Source organism: Canariomyces notabilis (assembly GCF_033297395.1).
Source record: "Canariomyces notabilis strain CBS 508.74 unplaced genomic scaffold N656scaffold_7, whole genome shotgun sequence".
Taxonomy (NCBI): Eukaryota; Fungi; Ascomycota; class Sordariomycetes; order Sordariales; family Chaetomiaceae; genus Canariomyces; species Canariomyces notabilis.
This window is the reverse complement of record NW_027041829.1, coordinates 703,422-721,634: the sequence shown is the minus strand read 5'-3', so window position 1 is coordinate 721,634 and position 18,213 is coordinate 703,422. Positions and strand designations below refer to the sequence as shown.

Genomic DNA, 18,213 nt, shown 5'->3' with positions numbered 1-18,213 from the left:
CCGCATCGGCATCGACAGCGACAAGGTTCCCCGTAAAATCGGCTGGGAACCTGGAAGCAGGTCGATGCCGAGGCAAGCTGACGGTTATGTCTCTGGTGTGAATTTGTCACTCTTCATTTTCCACCTCAGGGCCAGACATACCACTATTTTCCCTTCGCGTACCGAGATCGATAGTTTGGTGTTTTGATGTCCGTGACCCGATCTCGAATTTGAGAGCTGAAACACTAAAAGCTTCTGGAAGTCATTGCTTGTTTATTGGTAAACCCCTGAGGACTTCCCGATTCTGGGACCCGAATAATCCAAACTCTCGGGCTCGGGTTTCCAATATTAAGCTTGGGGTTTATTCAGGGCCAGCTACCTACCCGACGGTATGGACCTTTTCACTTCGGCAGTTTGTCTTGTGCCACGGAACACCGCCGGGCTTTTGGAGTGTCACAGCACGGCGCCCGGGCTTTGGGAGCCTGGACAAGCTTCTTCTAAGGACCCAATGTCGTCGGCCGTAAGTTCTCGCCATCACTGGAAACCTCGGAGCTAGCAGAGCACCCGTCTAAGATAATAGACCCCTCGTAAGACATTGCAATCATCAAGGCGCGGTGGCAGAGTGGTCTAATGCGCAAGACTAGAAATCTTGTTCCTTCGGGAGCGTCTGTTCGAATCAGGCCCGCGTCGAAGTTACTTGATCATATATTTTGCTTCTAAGGAAGATAGAGATAGTTCTCCTTGGACAAGGATAACCTACGTATGAATGTTTACAAGAGGTATGTACCGTATGTAAGTCAGGTATGAGGTGAAGCAAATGGAAGGCACAAATGAGCCCTCCAACAGCCACATGACTTACAGTAGGCAGGGGGGAGAAGGAGCGCTGGAGACGTTGAAACTTGTGACACGCCACGCTGTGACTGGCTCGATTCTGATTCGCCCAGCGGTCCAAACCTGTGGCAGCCTCGAAGCTGCAGCACCCTCTTGAACCAGTGACCTGCCAGCGCCACAGGCACCTCACCTCACTTTACAGTTCCATGTTCTTTGTCCAACCTTCATTACGTACTTCAACATCTTGTCTCCGTCAATTCTATGCCGCGTTAATAGGGATCAAGAGTTTCTTCTTGATCATAGAGGCTTGCACTATCCTTCTTAAATTTACAATTTTATCCTAGATTCGTTGGTCAATGACTCACGGCAACGAAGCAACGGGATCTGAACACTATATCCCTGCAGCATTTTGAGGACGGCGGTGTAGAATTCAAGATATAGCGGGATCTGAGATAGACGTTTACTCGTTATATTTTGTCGTCCCCTTTCTTTCTCACTTCCCTTCTCTGCCTCTTTCCGTAGCGGAATCGAACTCGGTATCGCTTGGTTGTCTGAACGCCTCCCAACTGGGAACGGCAAGTAACCCACACATTCCCAAAGTGGATCAAACCGAGCAAGTGGAGGAAAGGGTTGTGTGAGCCGGAGCGGGAAGAAAGATCACACTATGATACACCGGCTATGGACCAGGCGCCGGGCCGAGACTGTCCATGATTTCCCCGGTGTCTTGGTCCCACTCGATGAAGCCCATCTTCACAGCCACTCATACAAGACGAGAGGGTCCGACTCTGAAGCCCCGTTAGATGAGGATGCGTTTGAAGATGGCGGCAGGGATAAAGACGCTGATGACGAAGACACGGGCATGCTCGAGATGAGCACAATGTCGGAGTACAGCATCGAGGGCCTGCGGAACGAGGTGCGGAGGGGAGGCAGAGGGAAGAAGTGGACCGAGTATGAACGTGAGTCTGACATCCTCTTCCTCCGGGGGATGTGTTGCGTGGACAAGCGGCAATACTAAACAACTTGGTGTTTTGTCCCAGTGAAATCCAAGCTCATAAACAAGGCAATTCAGGATATTGGAATGGGGACGTACAACTGGCAGCTGTTTGTCCTTTGCGGCTTCGGATGGTTCGCTGATAAGTGAGTCTCCCTGATGGCCCTGACTGAGCTCAATACGCAATTGCTAACCGTCAGATTGCAGTCTATGGATGCAAGTGCGTCAAGTGCCACTCTACCTGCTGGCCACAGCCAGCACCTAAAGAATCGAGACTGACATCAGAGCAGGGCATATCTCTCACTCTCCCATCCCTCTCGGCCGAGTTTGGCATCTCCGAGAAATCAGTCCGCTACACAACCTCTTCGCTTTTTGTTGGCCTGTGTTTAGGGAGCTTCTTTTGGGGCATCGGGTCTGACGTCCTCGGCCGACGGATCGCCTTCAACGTTACGCTGCTCCTCACCAGCATCTTCGGCATGGCCTCTGCCGCGGCGTCCAGTTGGGGTGCTGTATGCTTGATGTACGCTGCATTAGGCTTCGGCGTCGGTGGTAACCTGCCGGTCGACGGTGCACTCTTCCTCGAGTTCCTGCCCGACGCCTCCAGCTCCCTCTTAACGCTGCTTTCCATCTGGTGGCCCGTAGGACAGCTGTGCTCGTCCCTCTTTGCTTGGTTCTTTATCGCCAACTGGCCCGCGGACCAAGGGTGGCGGTACTTTGTTATGTCGATCGGCATCATCACGTTCGCCATGTTTGCTGTCCGCTTCTTCCTCTTTCACATGTTCGAATCACCGAAATTCCTACTATCGAGGGGCCGACAAGCCGAGGCGGTAGCCGTCGTCCACGGCATAGCGTTCAGGAACAACAGGAAGACATGGCTGACAGAGGAGATCCTCGACGCTGTCGCCGATGGCCCGACGCCACCGCACAGGCGACGACTGGCAACCACCAACATCGTCAAGGACAGACTCGCCTCCTTTTCAGCCGAGCGCATTTTGCCCCTCTTTAGCAACCACCAGCTCGGTCTCACGACATCTCTCATCTGGTTTTGCTGGGCAACGATCGGTATGGGTTATCCCCTTTTCAATGCCTTTCTCCCCCAGTATCTGTCGCACGGCGGCGATACAAGTGCCAGCACTGTCGCGTCGGAAATTACGGGAGAGGCGTATCGGAACTTTGCCATCACCAGCATCGTCGGCGTGCCGGGAAGTCTCTTAGCGGCGTACGCGGTTGACATGAAGTCCCCGTGGCTGGGGCGGCGGGGCACGCTGGCAATCTCGACGCTCGTGTCGGCCGTATTCCTCTTCCTGTTTGTAACCATGGGCAAGTCACCGTCGTCGCAGCTGGCCTTCTCATGTGTCGAAGCCTTTGCGCAAAACATCATGTACGGCGTCCTGTACGCCTTCACGCCGGAGATTTTCCCCGCTCCAGTCCGTGGTGCGGGCACCGGGGTTGCCAGCTTCCTGAACCGGGCCACGGGTCTGCTGGCGCCCATAATCGCTGCGACGGTGCCGGGAGACGGCACAACCACCCCGGTTTATCTATCGGCGGCGCTGATCCTCGCTGCGTTTGTGGCCATGTGTCTAATTCCGATTGAGACGCGGGGGAGGCAGAGGCTGTAGGTGAAACCTATTTGGCTGTACGCTGCTCGTCAGACTTATTATAAAGGGCGTTTGGAGTCTTGGATATGTCATAAAAACAGAGGGGTCGTGGGTACTGGTGCTCTTCAACCGTAGAAATCATACATACACTAGCAGCTTTACGCATTGAACGAAAACAATTGCGGTCTATTCTAGATAAGATGATGCGCCTGCTACCTGTTCCCTTTTGCTCCTACAGGCGCATCCATTCTGCGCTTTGCAAACGACCTCCCCAGCGCATCTCGCACCATGGGGTCCGAGCGAATGGTATTTTGCACCAACCACTCTCTGACTTTGGCCCACATGGACTTGACCGTCTCCTCGTCCCCGGCGAACGGCGCCATCTCGGTCTCGAGCAGCCGAGCCGCGTCCGCATCCAGCCGCTGGGCTGCCATCTCGAGCCTTTCCAGACCCTGTCTCAGCGCCGCCTCGTCGTCCGCCCTCCTCCCTTTGACCACCAACTGGCCCGTGGACGTGTCTGCGACAAACAGCGGCCCAATCTGCGAGAAGGCAATGTAGACGGTCGCGCTCAGCTTCCTGGCCAGCGCGATGGCCTGGAACTGCAGGTATGGGGCGCGGCCCGTGAGCCTCGTGAGGAGCGGGTTTACCATCTTGTCCAGCACGGCCGGCATCCCAGGGCGGGTGACGGTGTGCACCTCGAAGACGAACAGCACGGCCAGGACCAGCCAGCGCTCGTACCGGCCCCAGTTCAGGTACCCAAACAGGCCCAGCGCGTACATGAAGACGGCGGCCGTGACGTAGTAAGGCACCAACGCCTGGGCGCCGCGCACGACGAAATCCCGCACCGTGACGCACCGCGCCTGCCACGCCACGCTGTCCGGTCCGAAGCGCTCGTACGCGAACCGCCGCGCCGGGTCCGTCAGCGTGTCGGCCGCCGTCTTGAGGTGCACAAAATAGGCGTTGGCATCGGCGGCTTGGCTGTTGCTACTACTACCAGCAGCGTTGCCGCCGGCCCCGCCTGTTGCACCGACCTTGTCCGGGTGGAACAGCGCGGCGAGCCGCCGGAAGCGCGACTTGATCTCGCGGTCTGTGGCCGACAGCGGCACGCCCAGGTCTGTGTAGAAGGACCCGGCCTGTTGCAGCTCGTAGTCGGCCTCGTAGATGGTGTACAGGAGGTAGAGGGTCACGACGATGATGTGGATGCGTCGGCGGTGCTCGGCCCACCGCGGCGTGCCTGGCTGTGGCTTGGGGTCGCCGGCTCGGATGGTGATGCCGTAGTAGAGGGATTGCGCCCAGCCTGTGACGAGCTATCGAGGGGTTGTTAGTTCTGGACAGGGTTTGGAGGGGGGTAGTTGGTGGGGAGGGATGCGATTCACGTTTGGGAGGAAGCTCCAGCCGAGGAGCGAGAGAAGAGCAGACATTGTTCCTGGTCGGGGTGTTTATCGCTCGAGCATTGTAGGGTTTGTCCTGGCAGGAAGTGCAGGAAATCAACGATTCAAGTTGGCTGGGCTTTGTCAAGGAGAACTGTCGGAATCGACTTGCGAAGTACTCCGTAACAGAGAGGAACCAACATCTAAGTTTGGACCAGCTCCCTACGCAGTCGCTCCTCATATAACTTGACCCAGGAAAACAACAAAATAATTCATCCAATGGCGTGGTGGCAGAGTGGTCTAATGCGCAAGACTAGAAATCTTGTTCCTTCGGGAGCGTCTGTTCGAATCAGGCCCACGTCGATATTTTTTCCCAACTAGTTTTTTATCCTTGTACATCTGATCATGTCCTCCTGCCTTTTCAACTCCTCTCATCACCCCTATCACACGCGGTTGATCATGTTTTGAGGAAGCTGAGTTCATAGCCATGTAGTTTGTGTTCCTGAATGCTTACTAGGTTCATGTTCTTGGATACCGTCAGTAATCCCAAAACGGCATGCAGAAATCCTGTCTTCAGGGTCTGGTTCAGTACTCCCATTCGGTTGTTGTGTAATGGCTGCCACACTCCAACTCATGTTTGACTTCTTACCAATTCTAGGTAGCAGCCAAGACTTGAGCGGATGCAGCTGCCATCAGGTAGTTCCCAGTTCTGTGGCAAGCCCAACCGGCTGGCGCTGACATGCTCCTCTCCTTACTTGCTCTCTCTCTGCCGTCAGCAATGGAGATAATAAAACACCCTTATTATCTCTCACACTCACCAGTGACGGAAGTTTATTACTCAATAAGTGGAACTTCACGAAGTGCCCAAGCTCACTCGGGCCTAATAAGACGACTTTATCATGAGAGCCCCTTTATTTGGTGCACTCCTCCTGACTTTCTCTACTGCTCACCAACTGCCCAGCAACCCAGCGGTATTTCCAAGGCAATCATGTCAAGGTCCAGTCGCTGGAAATCCCACCACATGGTGGCGTGCTCAAATCCGTCACAGCGGGACCACCCCCAACGCGGCCGACTCGACCTTCCAGTACTATCGCACCGTGGTACAGTACGGGGCAGATAGCACTGGTATTGAAGATTCAGCAGATGCTTTCAACCATGCCATTGACGGTTGGTGTGCTGGTTCAGGGTAAATGGATCCCGACGCTGAACATTAGACACAGCATGGAACCGGGCTGGCAATACCGTCACTACACTCCCGGCATATGTCTATGTCCCTCCTGGCACATACCTGATCAAGAAACCCATACAGATGTTGGTCAACACCTTCTTGATAGGGGATCCCGTAGACCCGCCGACCCTGTTTGCGGACCCAGCACTCGAGACCAACCCGGTCATCAACGGCTATGATGCCCACCAGGGAGAAGGCAGTTCGACCAAGAATTTCTACATGGCCGTACGCAACTTCAAGATTGACACTTCTAGGATTGCCAGCAATGTAAGGGCGAGAGCCATGGACTGGTCTGTTTCGCAAGCGTGCAGTCTCACCAACGTGCACATCAACATGCCCCATTCGTCAAGCCATGTAGGCATCACCATGGACCACGGCGGTTCAGGCAAGATTATTTCTGACTGTTCCTTTACTGGCGGAGCAGTTGGCATCCAGCTCAATAGTCAGCAGTACATGCTCAAGGGGCTTAGTTTTGATGGTTGTAGAGTGGGCATCTCAGTCCTGAGGTCCTACATTACAACCGTCCAGGGCTGCAGCTTCACAAATTGCGAGATTGGCTTGGATGTGAGCGGCATCAACAGCACTGGGTCCGTGTCGATTGTCGATTCCTCTGTGTCAAGGTGCAGCGCCGGTGTCAATGCCTATGTAAGTGGTGATGGCCGGGGCTCACTTGTCCTGGATGGTTTTGCCGTCACCGATGCCATCGCCGTCAGGTCTACCAGTGGGGCTGCGCTCCTTCAGGGGTCGGTGCCCCAGGGCCAGACCTGGGTAATGGGAAATACGTGAGTGTCAGTCCCGCTGCTTGAATCAAGCTGACGCTGACTTTGCTCAAAGAGGCCCTGACGGCTATCAGTCCGGCAGGGTATACCCAATTCGTAGGCCGACGGGACTCTTGATGGATGGCAAGTATTTTACTGCGCCCTTGCCGCAATATGCGAACTACGACATTAGCCAGGTTGTTAGCGTAAAGGAGGATCGGGAGCACAGAGTGTACGGAGATAGTGAGTCTCCTGAGTTCTTACAGGTAGGGCCGCTGCTAACGGCGTACTAGACTCTCATGATGATGGCCCCGCCGTCAATGCCATCCTCCGCAAGAATGCAAACTGCAAGATCGTCTTCTTTCCTCAGGGCATATACCGTACGAGCGAGATAATCTATGTCCCTCCCGGATCTCGCCTAGTGGGCGAGGTATTCAGCGTCATTTCTGGCGTAGGTGCCCTGTTCTCTAATCCGGACATGCCACAGCCCGTCGTCAAGGTCGGCAACCCGGGCGAGAGCGGTGTGGCACAGTTCACCGACCTGCTCTTCTCAGTCGCCGACGTCCTTCCCGGCGCCATAATTCTCGAGGTCAACATGGCTGGCCTCCGACCGGGGGACGTCGGTCTTTGGAATTGCGTCATTCGCGCCGGCGGTTCCATCGACTCCCTCGTCAGCACACAATGCGGCGGACCTGATCCTGCGAGCTGCAAGGCCGCTTTTGCTCTACTGTACCTCACCAGAACCGCGTCAGCCTATCTAGAGGACGTCTGGGGATGGGTAGCCGACCACGGGCTGGACCCCGGCACCGCGGGGCAAAACATCGCCGTCGGGCGCGGCGCCCTTGTGCAGAGCACCTCGCCAACCTGGCTGGTCGGCACCGCGTTCGAACACTGCACGCTATACCAGTACTCTCTCGACGGCGCATCAAACGTCTACATCGGCCAGCACCAGACCGAGTCTCCCTACTGGCAGGGCCTGGGCACGCCCCGGCGCGCCCCGGCGCCATGGGCTGCCCCCGCTGACAGTCCCCATCCCTACGGGGATCCGTCGTTTAATCACTGTGCTACTGCCAACGGAAACGGAGACACCAACGACGGCGGCGGAGGAGGCGATGACCGATGCTACCGTGCGTGGGGACTGCACATGTCTGGGAGCGACAATGTCGTCATCCACGGCTCTGCCATGTGGGCGTTCTTCAACGCCATGAATGACAACCGCTGGGGTGACCCGCAGTGTACGCTGACCGGGGGCATCTGTCAGACCAACATGGCATTCGTGGAAACGGCGAGGGCGATCTGGTGGTTCTCAATTGGGAGCAAATCGTCGGAGAATTTGCTGCTTGACGCGGGTGATGGTGGCAATGGGAGCGTCGTTGACGCTGTTGTGTTCATGTCGCAGAAGGATAACCCGGGCGGCTGGGGCGCCGTAGTTGCTGCTTATATGAAGAGTACGGATACAGGGGAGGCGGAGAGCGACGAGTCAGCGGCAGCGGATCTGTGGGTATCACGAACGGCGTTGGCGGTGATGGCTGGGGGGGTTCTCTATGCGCTAGCTTTGTGATCAATCCGAGCGTGGGAGGAGGGACGATAGGTATTGCTCATATCTGCACACAATATGACATTGGAGTTTCGAGATATCAACCTAGCGGCTACAGTATACATTTTCGCGCCTGTCGTTCGCATGATTCGCCAGCAGATAATCGGGGAGAAGGTTGATATAAGACGGGAATTCCCCTAGGCGAAGTACGGATACAGAAATACGGTGATCAACACCGACTGGGCAATTGCATTGGGGAACTTGGCACGAAAAGCTACCCGCCCAGTGCCCCACATCCCGTCCAGGTGCACGGGCCTCTGGGTAGGAATGCGCCGAGGTTCAATTCACATGTAACCAGCGTCATCGCATCCGGGCGCCGCAAGGCAAAACGCCGAGTGCCTGACTACGACTTCTTATAAGCTTCGGCCGAGCCCCGATCGATTTCCCGCTTCCCGACTTCACCTTTCGTCATCTACAGCCATCTAAAACCAGAACAAAAAACCGTTTCCCTTTCCAACGCCATAAAACACCTTCATAATGTCTCTCAAGAACGGTAAGCGTGGATGATCGCCTCGTCGTCCTCTGTCGGACGCCTGCACTCGGAAGCAAACCTGTGATTTGTCCTCGCCGCATTTTCCGCATCGTATACAGCTGCTCGCTTCAAACCCTCGTAAAGACTGACAAAGGAAACAGACAAGTTCCCCTCCTCGGCGGCTTTCGACGAGATCAACAACGCCCTGAACGCCAGCGAAGCCGATCGCAAGGACGCCATCAAGCAGGGCAACGCTGTCTTCGCCTTTGTGCTCAAAAACGCCGCCGGCGAGACAGACAACTGGCACATTGATCTCAAGAACAAGGGCGCTGTTGGCAAGGGCCTCGGGGACAAGCCTAATGGTGCGTCCGATTCCTCTTCCCCCATGTTGCTCATTGATGTATATACGCAAGGACCTGCTTTACTGACGAGAAACGGCTTGTTGGTTTGCAGTTACGCTCACGCTCTCCGACTCCGATTTTGGCGCCCTCGTTGCCGGCAAGGCCAACGCCCAGCGGTTATTCATGTCCGGGAAGCTCAAGATCAAGGGCGATGTCATGAAGGCAACGAAGCTCGATCCCATTCTCAAGAAGGCTCAGACCAAGGCCAAGCTCTGATGAATTGGAGATGTGTGGATCGTGGAAACTTTGATGACACTGGATAATGATGCGCTGTACAATATATTTCCTTCGTCTTGGGTTGAACCTGGCCATTTTATGAGCATGCGGTATCACTTGGCTCATAGGAGGCTGTTTGTGCATGTTCGGGATACCGGTGCGGTCAGGTTGGGGACTTTGCATGGGGTCAGTGTGTGAGGTCTTGCTGCTCTTTGGCTAGACGTCGACTAAGTCGAGTGAGGATGAGGACACTTTTCTCATTGTCCCGCGGTACTGTACTGTACATGGTAACTGTTAGTGAAGGCAAGATTTTGCACCTAAAAATCGGCCTCTTGACTATCCTTCTTAACGATTTGACGGAGTGTACTGTACAGGTAGCTTGATGCCATTGAGTGATCCTAGACCCGGCGTTTCCCCCGCGTGGTCAAGCAAGGAACTACCGGTACTTCGTACAGCTTCCGAGTTGTTATGTCAAATGGATGCTCTATCTCTATCACGTTGGGATCCCAACTTGCAGCTAGATAGCAGCTTGCAAAGAATACATCAATACACTGACGTTAATTATGTATGTACATTACATGGGCGTTACCGGGCCTCCAAGATTCATCGTCGCCAGTCAATTGAGCCGGAGAGGTGTTTGCTGCAGCTTGAAAGCGGCACGCCTGCGTCCAGAAACCAAGCAACAAGCATCCCATTTTGAAGCCTTCGTGGGGCGCATGAAAATGATTGGCTTTCCAACGTCGCAGCGAACTCCCATCTGTGCTCGCGATCACACGCGACCTCGTTGTCAACTTGGGTAGCATGCCTTTTCACAAGAGCACTGGAACAAACTGGCAAATCGAGGCTCAAAGGACTATACAGACCACTGGTACTGTACCTACGTACACACACCGGCTCAATGGAGGAACACAGCAGGAGAAGAATTGATGGAAAGGTTGCCACTTGAGCGGGTTGCCAAAACTAGGTGCTATGATCCCACCCGCGCTTGGCGTCATTTGTGCCTGAGGCTGTCAGCTGTCGGCTGTCGATCCATTAAGGAGTCCGCAGTCATCGATCGATCTGGGTAGAATATATGGCCCGTGCACGCCCGCCTTGGACAGGGTTCTAGCTGCCCGCGTTTCCCCAGTGCAGCGCGCACCCTCTGAATTTTTTTCCCTGTCATCCAGGCAACGGGAACGCCAGAGGCTCCTCCCATTTTCCCAAGCACGTCCTCACCTGGCGCCGCCGCTCTCCATCGCCCACCGGCTTGCCATAGGAGACGCGGCATTTCTGAATGCCTGCATTTTATCGTTGATTCATTGGCGCCCCCTTCGAGTTCTCTTTTTTTGTTCCTTTCAACATTATCTGCACTGTTGGGCGCGTCTAACTAGTCGGGTGTCGGAGGCCGGCGGTTGAGCTTCGGTCGCGCGCATCCTGCCAAAGCAAGCACGTTCCGGCCTGAACAACCACCTTCCCCCGTCTCAGTCCTTGAGCCGACCAACCGAGGTCGCAAAAAGACCTTGGACTGGATGCACGGGGTTTTGGGATTTGTTTTTCTCGGCCGCATTGGGAACTGATAATACCCTTTACCCTCACTCCATATCCGCTTTCGTGTCGCCCTGAGCTTGAGCCACATCGAGCGACACGATGGATCTCTCATCCAAGAAACGAGGCCTTTTCGGCTTCACCGGGCTGTTTCGCAGCAGCTCCGCTGCGCCGTCAGACGAGAGCAACGCAAAGCCCGATGCCTCCAACCCTTCGCGCACGCAGCCTCAACTCAACAGCGTATCCGCGCCTCAGAGTCCGATGCAGCGCGCTTCCGAGGCGCAACTTGCCTCGCGGAAGATCATCAGTCGACCCCAAGGCCCGTCCAGCAAGCTTTCGCAGAGCTTTTCTGCGTACAATAGCGCGCCCCAGCCCTCCAGCACAGCGATAGCTACCCCGAAGCGCATGCCGGGCGACAACCCAAATAAGCCCCCACCTTCTCTCTCCGCATCAACCGCGTTGCGTCCACCACCGAGCCACTTGAGGGGCACCAATTTCTCCGGTGCTGCTTCAACGCCCCGAAACATCTTTCGGTCTTCAGCTCTGTATCCGCGGCCTGGAGTCCCGTCTTTTTCCCCCCAGGTAGCTCCTAATAGCCTCACACAGAGCTTTCCGCCCTACACGCCCGGCAGAACAGCCCGTGGCTCAAGTGTCGATGTCAATGGCCGCACCCCCGCCCACACGACGTCCTCGGAGCTCTTCCCGATGAGGATCCCATCGCCACCGCGTAATCTCACCGGTGAGGCGATGGCCAAAGAAGTGCCTGAAGATCCAAGTCGGACCAGGTCGATCTATGCGGACGAGTTCCTCGCCCATTACTGCCCGCCCGAATTTGATGAGCAGCAGAGGCGCCAGTTCTTTTGCATCCTCGATCTGCGGCGGCTGAAGTACGCTGCCGATGAGGTATTCACCAAGAAGGACTGGAAGATCAATATTATGAACTTTGCAAAGGAGTATGAGAAGAGCCGCAGCTTGATCATGCTGCGTTACGGCCTGTACGAGTTCAAGACTGTTCGGGCGTCGGAGGCGGTGAAGAAAGAGTGGAAAGAAAAGCACGGCATCGCCGACTCGGACGATGAGGCAGAGAACTCCCGGAAGGCGAACGGAGGTTCTAAGAGAAAGGCTGAAGAGGAGTTGACGCCGAGCGGCAATGCACTCATGGCATCTGTCTCTGGCGGTAACAAACGCGCGCGTGCGCCAGAGTCCACGACCAATAACAAGCGCAAGGCCGATGCCGTAGGCGAGCCTGACGAGAATCACCCATCGAAGCTACAGCGGCCCACCCCGACGCCCCAGAAAGCCCCGTCTGCCACTAAGTCTGTGTTTGAAACAATTGCCAACTCAAGCACTGGCATGAAGCCTACGGCCAAGGGCACCCTTTTTAGTGCGAGCACAGGCCCCAAGCCCAACGGCCCCCTTGGCAAATCTGTGTTTGAAGCTGCGTCGAAGCCTGCCGCCGCCGCCTCGAACATCTTCGGCCACCTCTCCGATGAGAGCAAGGGCAGCGGTAATGAAGGTGCCGATGAAAAAAGCGAGACCAGCACTAACGCCGATGGAGACGAATCTGAGGCCCAGGATGTTAGTCAGAGCGATGAACAGGCGGAAAGCGGCGGGGTATCCACACCGCAGTTCGTCGATACTAAGAAAGGCCCTGCGCTTAACGGCACGTCGAGCGCGTCCTCAGAGGCAGGGGAAAGCACGCAAGGTCGTAGCATTTTTGAACGTATCACCAGGGGCTCGGACGGTCAGCCTCTCAGGCAGCTGCCCTCTTCGCAAGACGCAGGGGCCCTCTTCAGTGCTCCCGCTGTCAAGTCCCGGTCTGTAAGCCCTGTCAAAGAGCAGGCACCTGCCGCGCCGTCCGACAAGACTTGGAACGCGAACACGCCGATCAAGTTCTCGGCCCCAGCGACGTCAATCTTCGGGGCCGCGTCGCAGAAGCCCGCTGCTTCGTCGGCTGTGGACTTTGGTGCTTCCGCCGCAAAGAAAGATGATGAGGCCCCTGCCCCTGCCGAAGCCCAAAAGGAGTCGGCCCCTCAGGCCATGTCTGGAGCGTCAACGAAGGAAGTACAGGCTGCCGCTCCGGCGCCGAATACCAACATCTTTTCTTTCCCTCAGAAAAGTGCGGATACGTCCTCAAGTGCGGCCCCCATTTTTGGTGGCTTGAAACCGGCGGCTAGCGCGGGCACATCACTGTTTGGTGCTTCCACTCCTGCTTTCGGCCAGCAGAGTAGCAAGGAGGAGGCGAAGGATGGTACGGCCGCTCCTTCTGCCGCTTCCTCTGCCGCTCCCCCTGCCGCTCCCTCTGCCCCGGCTTCGAGTCTGTTCGGGGCTAAGCCATCGACGTCCGATGCCGCGCCCGCTCCGTTTCAGCAATCGTCAGTATTTGGCAATCAGAGCAAGGCTGAGCCGGCCTCAACGACACAATCTCAACCGGGGAGCCTGTTTGGCAATACCCAAACGTCCGGGGGTCAGACAGCGAAGCCCGCCGGCATTTTCGGAGCCGATCCGGCGAAGACGGCGAGCAACATTTTTGGAGCCAACTCGACCTCGTCTAGTTCCGGCACTGAGGAACTGGCAGCAAAGAAGTTCGCTTTCGGTGGTGGTGAGAGCAAGTCTGGCCCATCTTTGTTTGGCTCTGCCACTCCCGGCGGCGTATCCGAGTCCTCGAAGCCTGCCGTGACGAAGAGCATCTTCGGAGCTGTGGCTACGCCGGCCGCCCCAGCCAAGGAGACGCAGAGCCTCTTTGGCACCAACTCGGCAGCTCCTGCCACAGAGACCAAGCCCCTTTTCGGTGCCACCCCGGCGGCTCCAACTCAAGAGGGTAAGAGTTTGTTTGGAGCCACTCCGGCGGCCCCCTCCACCGAGACCAAGAGTCTCTTCGGCGCTACATCGACCCCCGCCGTGGAGTCGAAGCCGCTGTTCGGAAACACGGCAGCCTCCACAGAGGCGAAACCCTTGTTTGGTAATGCTACAGGGTCCAACGAAACAAAACCTCTGTTTGGAAATGCGGGGGGAGCCGCGGAAGCCAAACCGACAAATCTGTTTGGCACACAATCCACAACACAGGCAGCAGCGACACCCATCTTTAATTTTGGTTCTTCTCAGGCACCTGCTGCTTCCCAGCCCACCACAGCTCAGCCGAGCGGTTCCATCTTTGGAACTGGTGGGAATGCGTCGTTTACCTTCTCAGCCGGGCCGTCGAATGGGGCAACAATTAACAATCCCTTCGCGGGCGGTTCAGGATCTTACTCTGCTCCGTCCTCTTTTAATTTCGGAAGCGGTGACTCCCAGCCTGCAGGTGCCTCATTCACGTTTGGCAGTGGTACCCCAAGCTTTAACTTTGGTGACACTTCGAACACAACTGCCCCTAGCCAGACCTCGGGACCCATCTTTACTTTCGGGGCATCGCAGCCCAGCAGTGGACCGTCATTGACCCAGAACCCCCCTACGGCAAGCTCCATCTTCGGCAGTACCCTGGCTCCTGGCGGGGGAACCTCAACAGGTACTAGTAAGTGCTAGCTCACCCCCAGTGGATTGTTATAGTATGATTAATCAGTGTATTACTTAGATACCCCATTTACTTTCGGCGGTGCTTCGAGCTTGGCGACCACGCCGGCGGCCACAACCCCTGAGCCGTCTGCCAATACTGAAGATGGTCAAGGAACAAACGCTGACGGCGATGAGGCACCACAGGAGCAAATCTCGCTAACCGAAGGCGGCCCGGGCGAGGAGGACGAGTCCGTCGTCCATGAAGTCCGCGCCAAGGCACTCAAGCTCGTGACGGGGGGTGAATCCGAAGACGACTCGAGCTCGAACGCGGATAAGGACAAGGCCAGCAAGAAGAACCCGTGGAAGGTCCAGGGTGTTGGGCCCCTTCGGCTCCTCAAGAACAAAACTACCGGGTCGGTCCGATTGCTGCTGCGGGCCGAGCCGCGCGGCCATATCGCACTCAACAAGATGGTGCTTCCGGAGTTCACGTACAAGGCGGAACCGAGCGGGGGCAAGTATGTCAAGGTGACGACGGCGGCGGACAACGGCAAGGGCTTGGAGACGTGGATGATCCAGGTCAAGACGGCTGCAATGGCGCAGGCCCTTGCCGAGAACCTGGAGAAGCACAAGATGGCAAATGAGAAGAAGTAATGGGATGCGCTTGGGATGACGGAAGGGCACAGGGTCGCACTTGACTTGAGCGCGGTGGACATGACGGGATATGAAGGCGATCCGGCCATGGCTGGGTATATAAAATGACTTGGCAAGTGTTAATCGGCATGTTGATGCATAGATGGCTTGTGGGTGTATTAGGTAGTCTGCGAAGCATAGCATTGTTTTCTGCTGTATGGGGCTCGTTGTGGTGGGAAAGCTGGTTGTTTTTGTCGGGGTTTTGTTACTGGCAAAAAGGAGAGATCAGACTTTCAAATACTCCCTGCGTTGGCTGAAGAGACTGCCGGGCATGTATGTAGTGTTGTACTGTGGGATAGTGCTGTAGGTAGACCGGAGGAATTGTGAGGACGGGCGGCCCCAGAAATGAAAGACATTGGCTGCTTCAGTCGTTGACTATCTCATCTCGTTGTATATCATGACCTAAGTTCCGGGGCTAGGGTGATAGGGCGGTGCCAAAACCCCTGAAGCTACTCCTAGTGTCCTTAGTTACTCCAGCGCCCTAGTGTCCCGTAGTCATTGAATTCCCGATGGTGTGTGCCACCCCAACGCCGCCCCGAGAACGACATGTAAGCTAGTACTAAATCAAGAAACTCCCTATTCTGCTCCTGTGGAGGCTATCACGACGATCCCGGCCGTGGCTGCCCCGGCGTCTCCCTCACGATCGCCGCCGCTGCATCTTCGTAATCCGGCGGCAACATGGCCGATGGTGTCCGCACACCGGTTCTATCCCGCTGGGCACCCCGGTTCATCCTTGGGTGCTGTTCCTGTTCCTGTTCCTGGTTTTGCCCGGGCCCCTCTTCCAACAAGTCTCCCTCGTCTTCTCGCCGCGACAATACCGTCAGAGACAGGGCCGCAACCGTGACCCCTCCTCTCTCATCATCCTGTTCGCCATCGTTGTCTTCTCCAGTCAAAAATGGGGGGTTTGTCAACCGCTCTCCCGGACCGTGATTCACCCCTCCTCGTCCACTTCCTCCTCCTTCTCCCAAGCCCGCGCTGTGTGGTAGTGGTCGTAGTCCTCCACCAGCCACGGCCCCGGTCTCGGTCTCGGTCTCGGTCTGAGTCTCAGACACCCTACTAGCACGGTCAGCACCCGGCTCCAGCTCCACTGCCGCGGCGAAGCTGTTCTCGTGTTCTGGGTGCTGCTGCTGCTGCTGCTGCTGTTGAGGTGACAATTCTGAAGAAGAAGAAGAAGATGATGATGATGATGATGATTCAGGAAACGGAGGCGGAGGCGGAGGCGGAGGCGGACAGCACCAAGAATAAGAAGACTGAGGCTGATGTGGGAGAAGGTCCGAGTCCTCCGGGGGGAAATTCAAATTGTTCTTCATTTTTGGCTGCTCATAAGGCGGCGGAGCCTCCCCCAGCTCGTTGAATCCCTCCTCAGGCTGCGGTGCTTGCCATCCTGAGTGCCACTGCCACGCCCCAGGCCACTGCCAGTCCGGTCGGAATCCTAAACCACCACCTCCTCCCCCACCCCCTCCCCCACCCCCTCCCCCGCCTAACCGAGGAGTTACATCCACATCCCGAAGTGCCGCTGTTGAGGTTGAGGCTGAGGCTGATGACGTCGTGGTGAGAGCGGGCGGGGGCTGGGCTGGGAGCAGCCAGAGGGCTTCTTGATCTTCGAGGTCTCGCTCATTACCACTACCACTGCCACTGCCAGTGCCAGTGCCACCGGATTGGGAATGGGAGTGGGAGCCTGAAGGAACATGAAAGGATGGTGGGAAGAAGCCTGGATTGGAACGTGGTTGCTGTTGATGGTTACTAGTACTGTGATGGTGACCGTGGGTGCGCCGGCGTTGGCGTCGCCGCTTCCGAGTAGTGTGCACGCAAACGGCGAGTGTACACAGGCTGATGATGAGCCCTACCGGGATGAGCGCCCATGCCCAGGGACGGTTGGGTGAGATGAGTGCGGCGGTGGCGAGTGGTGGCCGGGCAAAGGAAGCCGTGTCCGCGGCCGATGATGAGGAATCTTCAGGGGAGGAAGAGTCAGAGGAGGGAGACAGGGGTTCAAAGCCGTCCGGGGGGATGAACGAAGTCATCCTTCAGGGGAAGGCGATCGTAAAAGGGGGAAAATCAAGTCTTGCTGCCACTGAAGGGGGGGTCACGGTTCGAAGGAAGTCTGCAAGGAGAGGGCTGTAGCGGTTTATTTCGGGGTCTTGTTGATTCGGTTTATAAGTGAAGCACCGGTATATGACACACATGGGACCTTGGAGATGGTTCTCAGCCCAATGAGATGTCATATACAAGTGGTTGCGTTCATAGAGCGTACCGTCGTGGTTGCAACCATGCGAAAGGAGGTGAAGGAGAAGAGCGTGAGGATAGAGAGATGGAGCTCTTTGGAGCGCGAATCGACTACAATCCCCTCAAACACTCATACGGCAGAGTCAAAAGGAGCTTTCCGGTCAATTTAGTTCGGCTGCACGTCTCGGTGGTGACTAGCGTTGAAGCAGGGAGTGGCTGATATGCAATCTGGTGTCAGGGAGCTTGTAAGTCGATCTCTAACATCATTATAGGCCTCAGGTGCTGGGTAGCAGAGCGGTTCAAGTTTTCGGTCATAGCCATGGACGTGTGCTTTCAAGGTTGATGCAGTACATGCGAACAAGGAGGTCTTAGCAGGGACAAGATGGAAAGGGATGGCGACATGATATGCTAACCGCTCTCAGCTGCTCTAAGGAGAGTTTGGGTATGGCCGAAGGACATGATCAGTGACAGTAGTTAGTAACAGCATCTCCGTCTCGACCAAAGTCAAACCAGAAGATAATTTCGCGAGGGCCTTCTGTAGCAGTCAAATTCTGGTGCTGTCCGTCATCCAGCTGCTCAGAGAGTATGGCTACATACCTTTCGATTCTCGATACAAAGTCGATAGCCTGTCATAGGTTGCGCTCGACTGTCTTGGACAACACCGCCGACATCCAGCATGAACTGCTAGTACTTAGTATATGCTAGCAGTCGGGCGCCTTCTCCGGGCTCGCCATCTCAAGCTCGCATGCCAATTGCATCATCATTGCGTATGCACTTGTGACGGCTCAGGCGACGCAAATCATCAGGAATCCATAGCTATCGTCTCCAGCCGGCCGCTTAGGCTTC

General features: G+C 56.1%; 5 protein-coding genes and 2 non-coding genes across 7 annotated transcripts; 5 read left to right on the top strand and 2 right to left on the bottom strand.

Annotated features, from left to right (window-relative positions):
• The first annotated feature begins 587 nt into the window (after window positions 1-587).
• Window positions 588-669, top strand: N656DRAFT_t54. The gene has a single exon. It is a non-coding gene; the product is annotated as a tRNA-Ser (tRNA).
• Window positions 670-1,843: 1,174 nt separating this feature from the next.
• N656DRAFT_605186 (MFS general substrate transporter) lies at window positions 1,844-3,510 on the top strand. The gene is made up of 3 exons (XM_064810266.1): window positions 1,844-1,947; window positions 2,009-2,021; window positions 2,092-3,510. Exons 1-3 carry the CDS (start codon window positions 1,889-1,891, stop codon window positions 3,418-3,420), a joined length of 1,401 nt encoding a protein of 466 aa, XP_064671464.1. The 5' UTR covers window positions 1,844-1,888; the 3' UTR covers window positions 3,421-3,510.
• A 12-nt stretch (window positions 3,511-3,522) lies between these two features.
• On the bottom strand, window positions 3,523-4,926 carry N656DRAFT_729424 (putative chaperone protein). The gene is made up of 2 exons (XM_064812613.1): window positions 4,776-4,926; window positions 3,523-4,706 (listed from the first exon to the last, which is right to left on the bottom strand). Exons 1-2 carry the CDS (start codon window positions 4,818-4,820, stop codon window positions 3,612-3,614), a joined length of 1,140 nt encoding a protein of 379 aa, XP_064671463.1. The 5' UTR covers window positions 4,821-4,926; the 3' UTR covers window positions 3,523-3,611.
• A 124-nt stretch (window positions 4,927-5,050) lies between these two features.
• On the top strand, window positions 5,051-5,132 carry N656DRAFT_t55. Its single transcript has one exon. It is a non-coding gene; the product is annotated as a tRNA-Ser (tRNA).
• A 536-nt stretch (window positions 5,133-5,668) lies between these two features.
• On the top strand, window positions 5,669-8,316 carry N656DRAFT_767584 (glycoside hydrolase family 55 protein; the record flags this gene model as incomplete). Its single annotated transcript, XM_064813568.1, has 4 exons — window positions 5,669-5,936; window positions 5,990-6,779; window positions 6,832-6,998; window positions 7,049-8,316. 4 exons carry the CDS (start codon window positions 5,669-5,671, stop codon window positions 8,314-8,316), a joined length of 2,493 nt encoding a protein of 830 aa, XP_064671462.1.
• A 471-nt stretch (window positions 8,317-8,787) lies between these two features.
• On the top strand, window positions 8,788-9,941 carry N656DRAFT_777933 (sterol-binding-like protein). The gene is made up of 3 exons (XM_064814911.1): window positions 8,788-8,845; window positions 8,986-9,186; window positions 9,278-9,941. Exons 1-3 carry the CDS (start codon window positions 8,830-8,832, stop codon window positions 9,439-9,441), a joined length of 381 nt encoding a protein of 126 aa, XP_064671461.1. The 5' UTR covers window positions 8,788-8,829; the 3' UTR covers window positions 9,442-9,941.
• Window positions 9,942-15,743: 5,802 nt separating this feature from the next.
• Window positions 15,744-17,165, bottom strand: N656DRAFT_767581 (uncharacterized protein; the record flags this gene model as incomplete). Its single annotated transcript, XM_064813567.1, has 1 exon — window positions 15,744-17,165. The coding sequence occupies one exon, from the start codon at window positions 17,163-17,165 to the stop codon at window positions 15,744-15,746; it is 1,422 nt and encodes a 473-aa protein (XP_064671460.1).
• Window positions 17,166-18,213: the final 1,048 nt, after the last annotated feature.

Excerpts from the sequence above, each read along its gene's own strand:
- N656DRAFT_605186 (XM_064810266.1), top strand. The coding sequence starts at position 1,889 with ATGGGGACGTACAACTGGCAGCTGTTTGTCCTTTGCGGCTTCGGATGG.
- N656DRAFT_729424 (XM_064812613.1), bottom strand. The coding sequence starts at position 4,820 with ATGTCTGCTCTTCTCTCGCTCCTCGGCTGGAGCTTCCTCCCAAAC. Across the intron at positions 4,707-4,775 it reads GCTGGAGCTTCCTCCCAAAC|CTCGTCACAGGCTGGGCGCA; the intron begins GTGAATCGCATC and ends ACCCCTCGATAG.
- N656DRAFT_777933 (XM_064814911.1), top strand. Across the intron at positions 9,187-9,277 it reads CCTCGGGGACAAGCCTAATG|TTACGCTCACGCTCTCCGAC; the intron begins GTGCGTCCGATT and ends GTTGGTTTGCAG.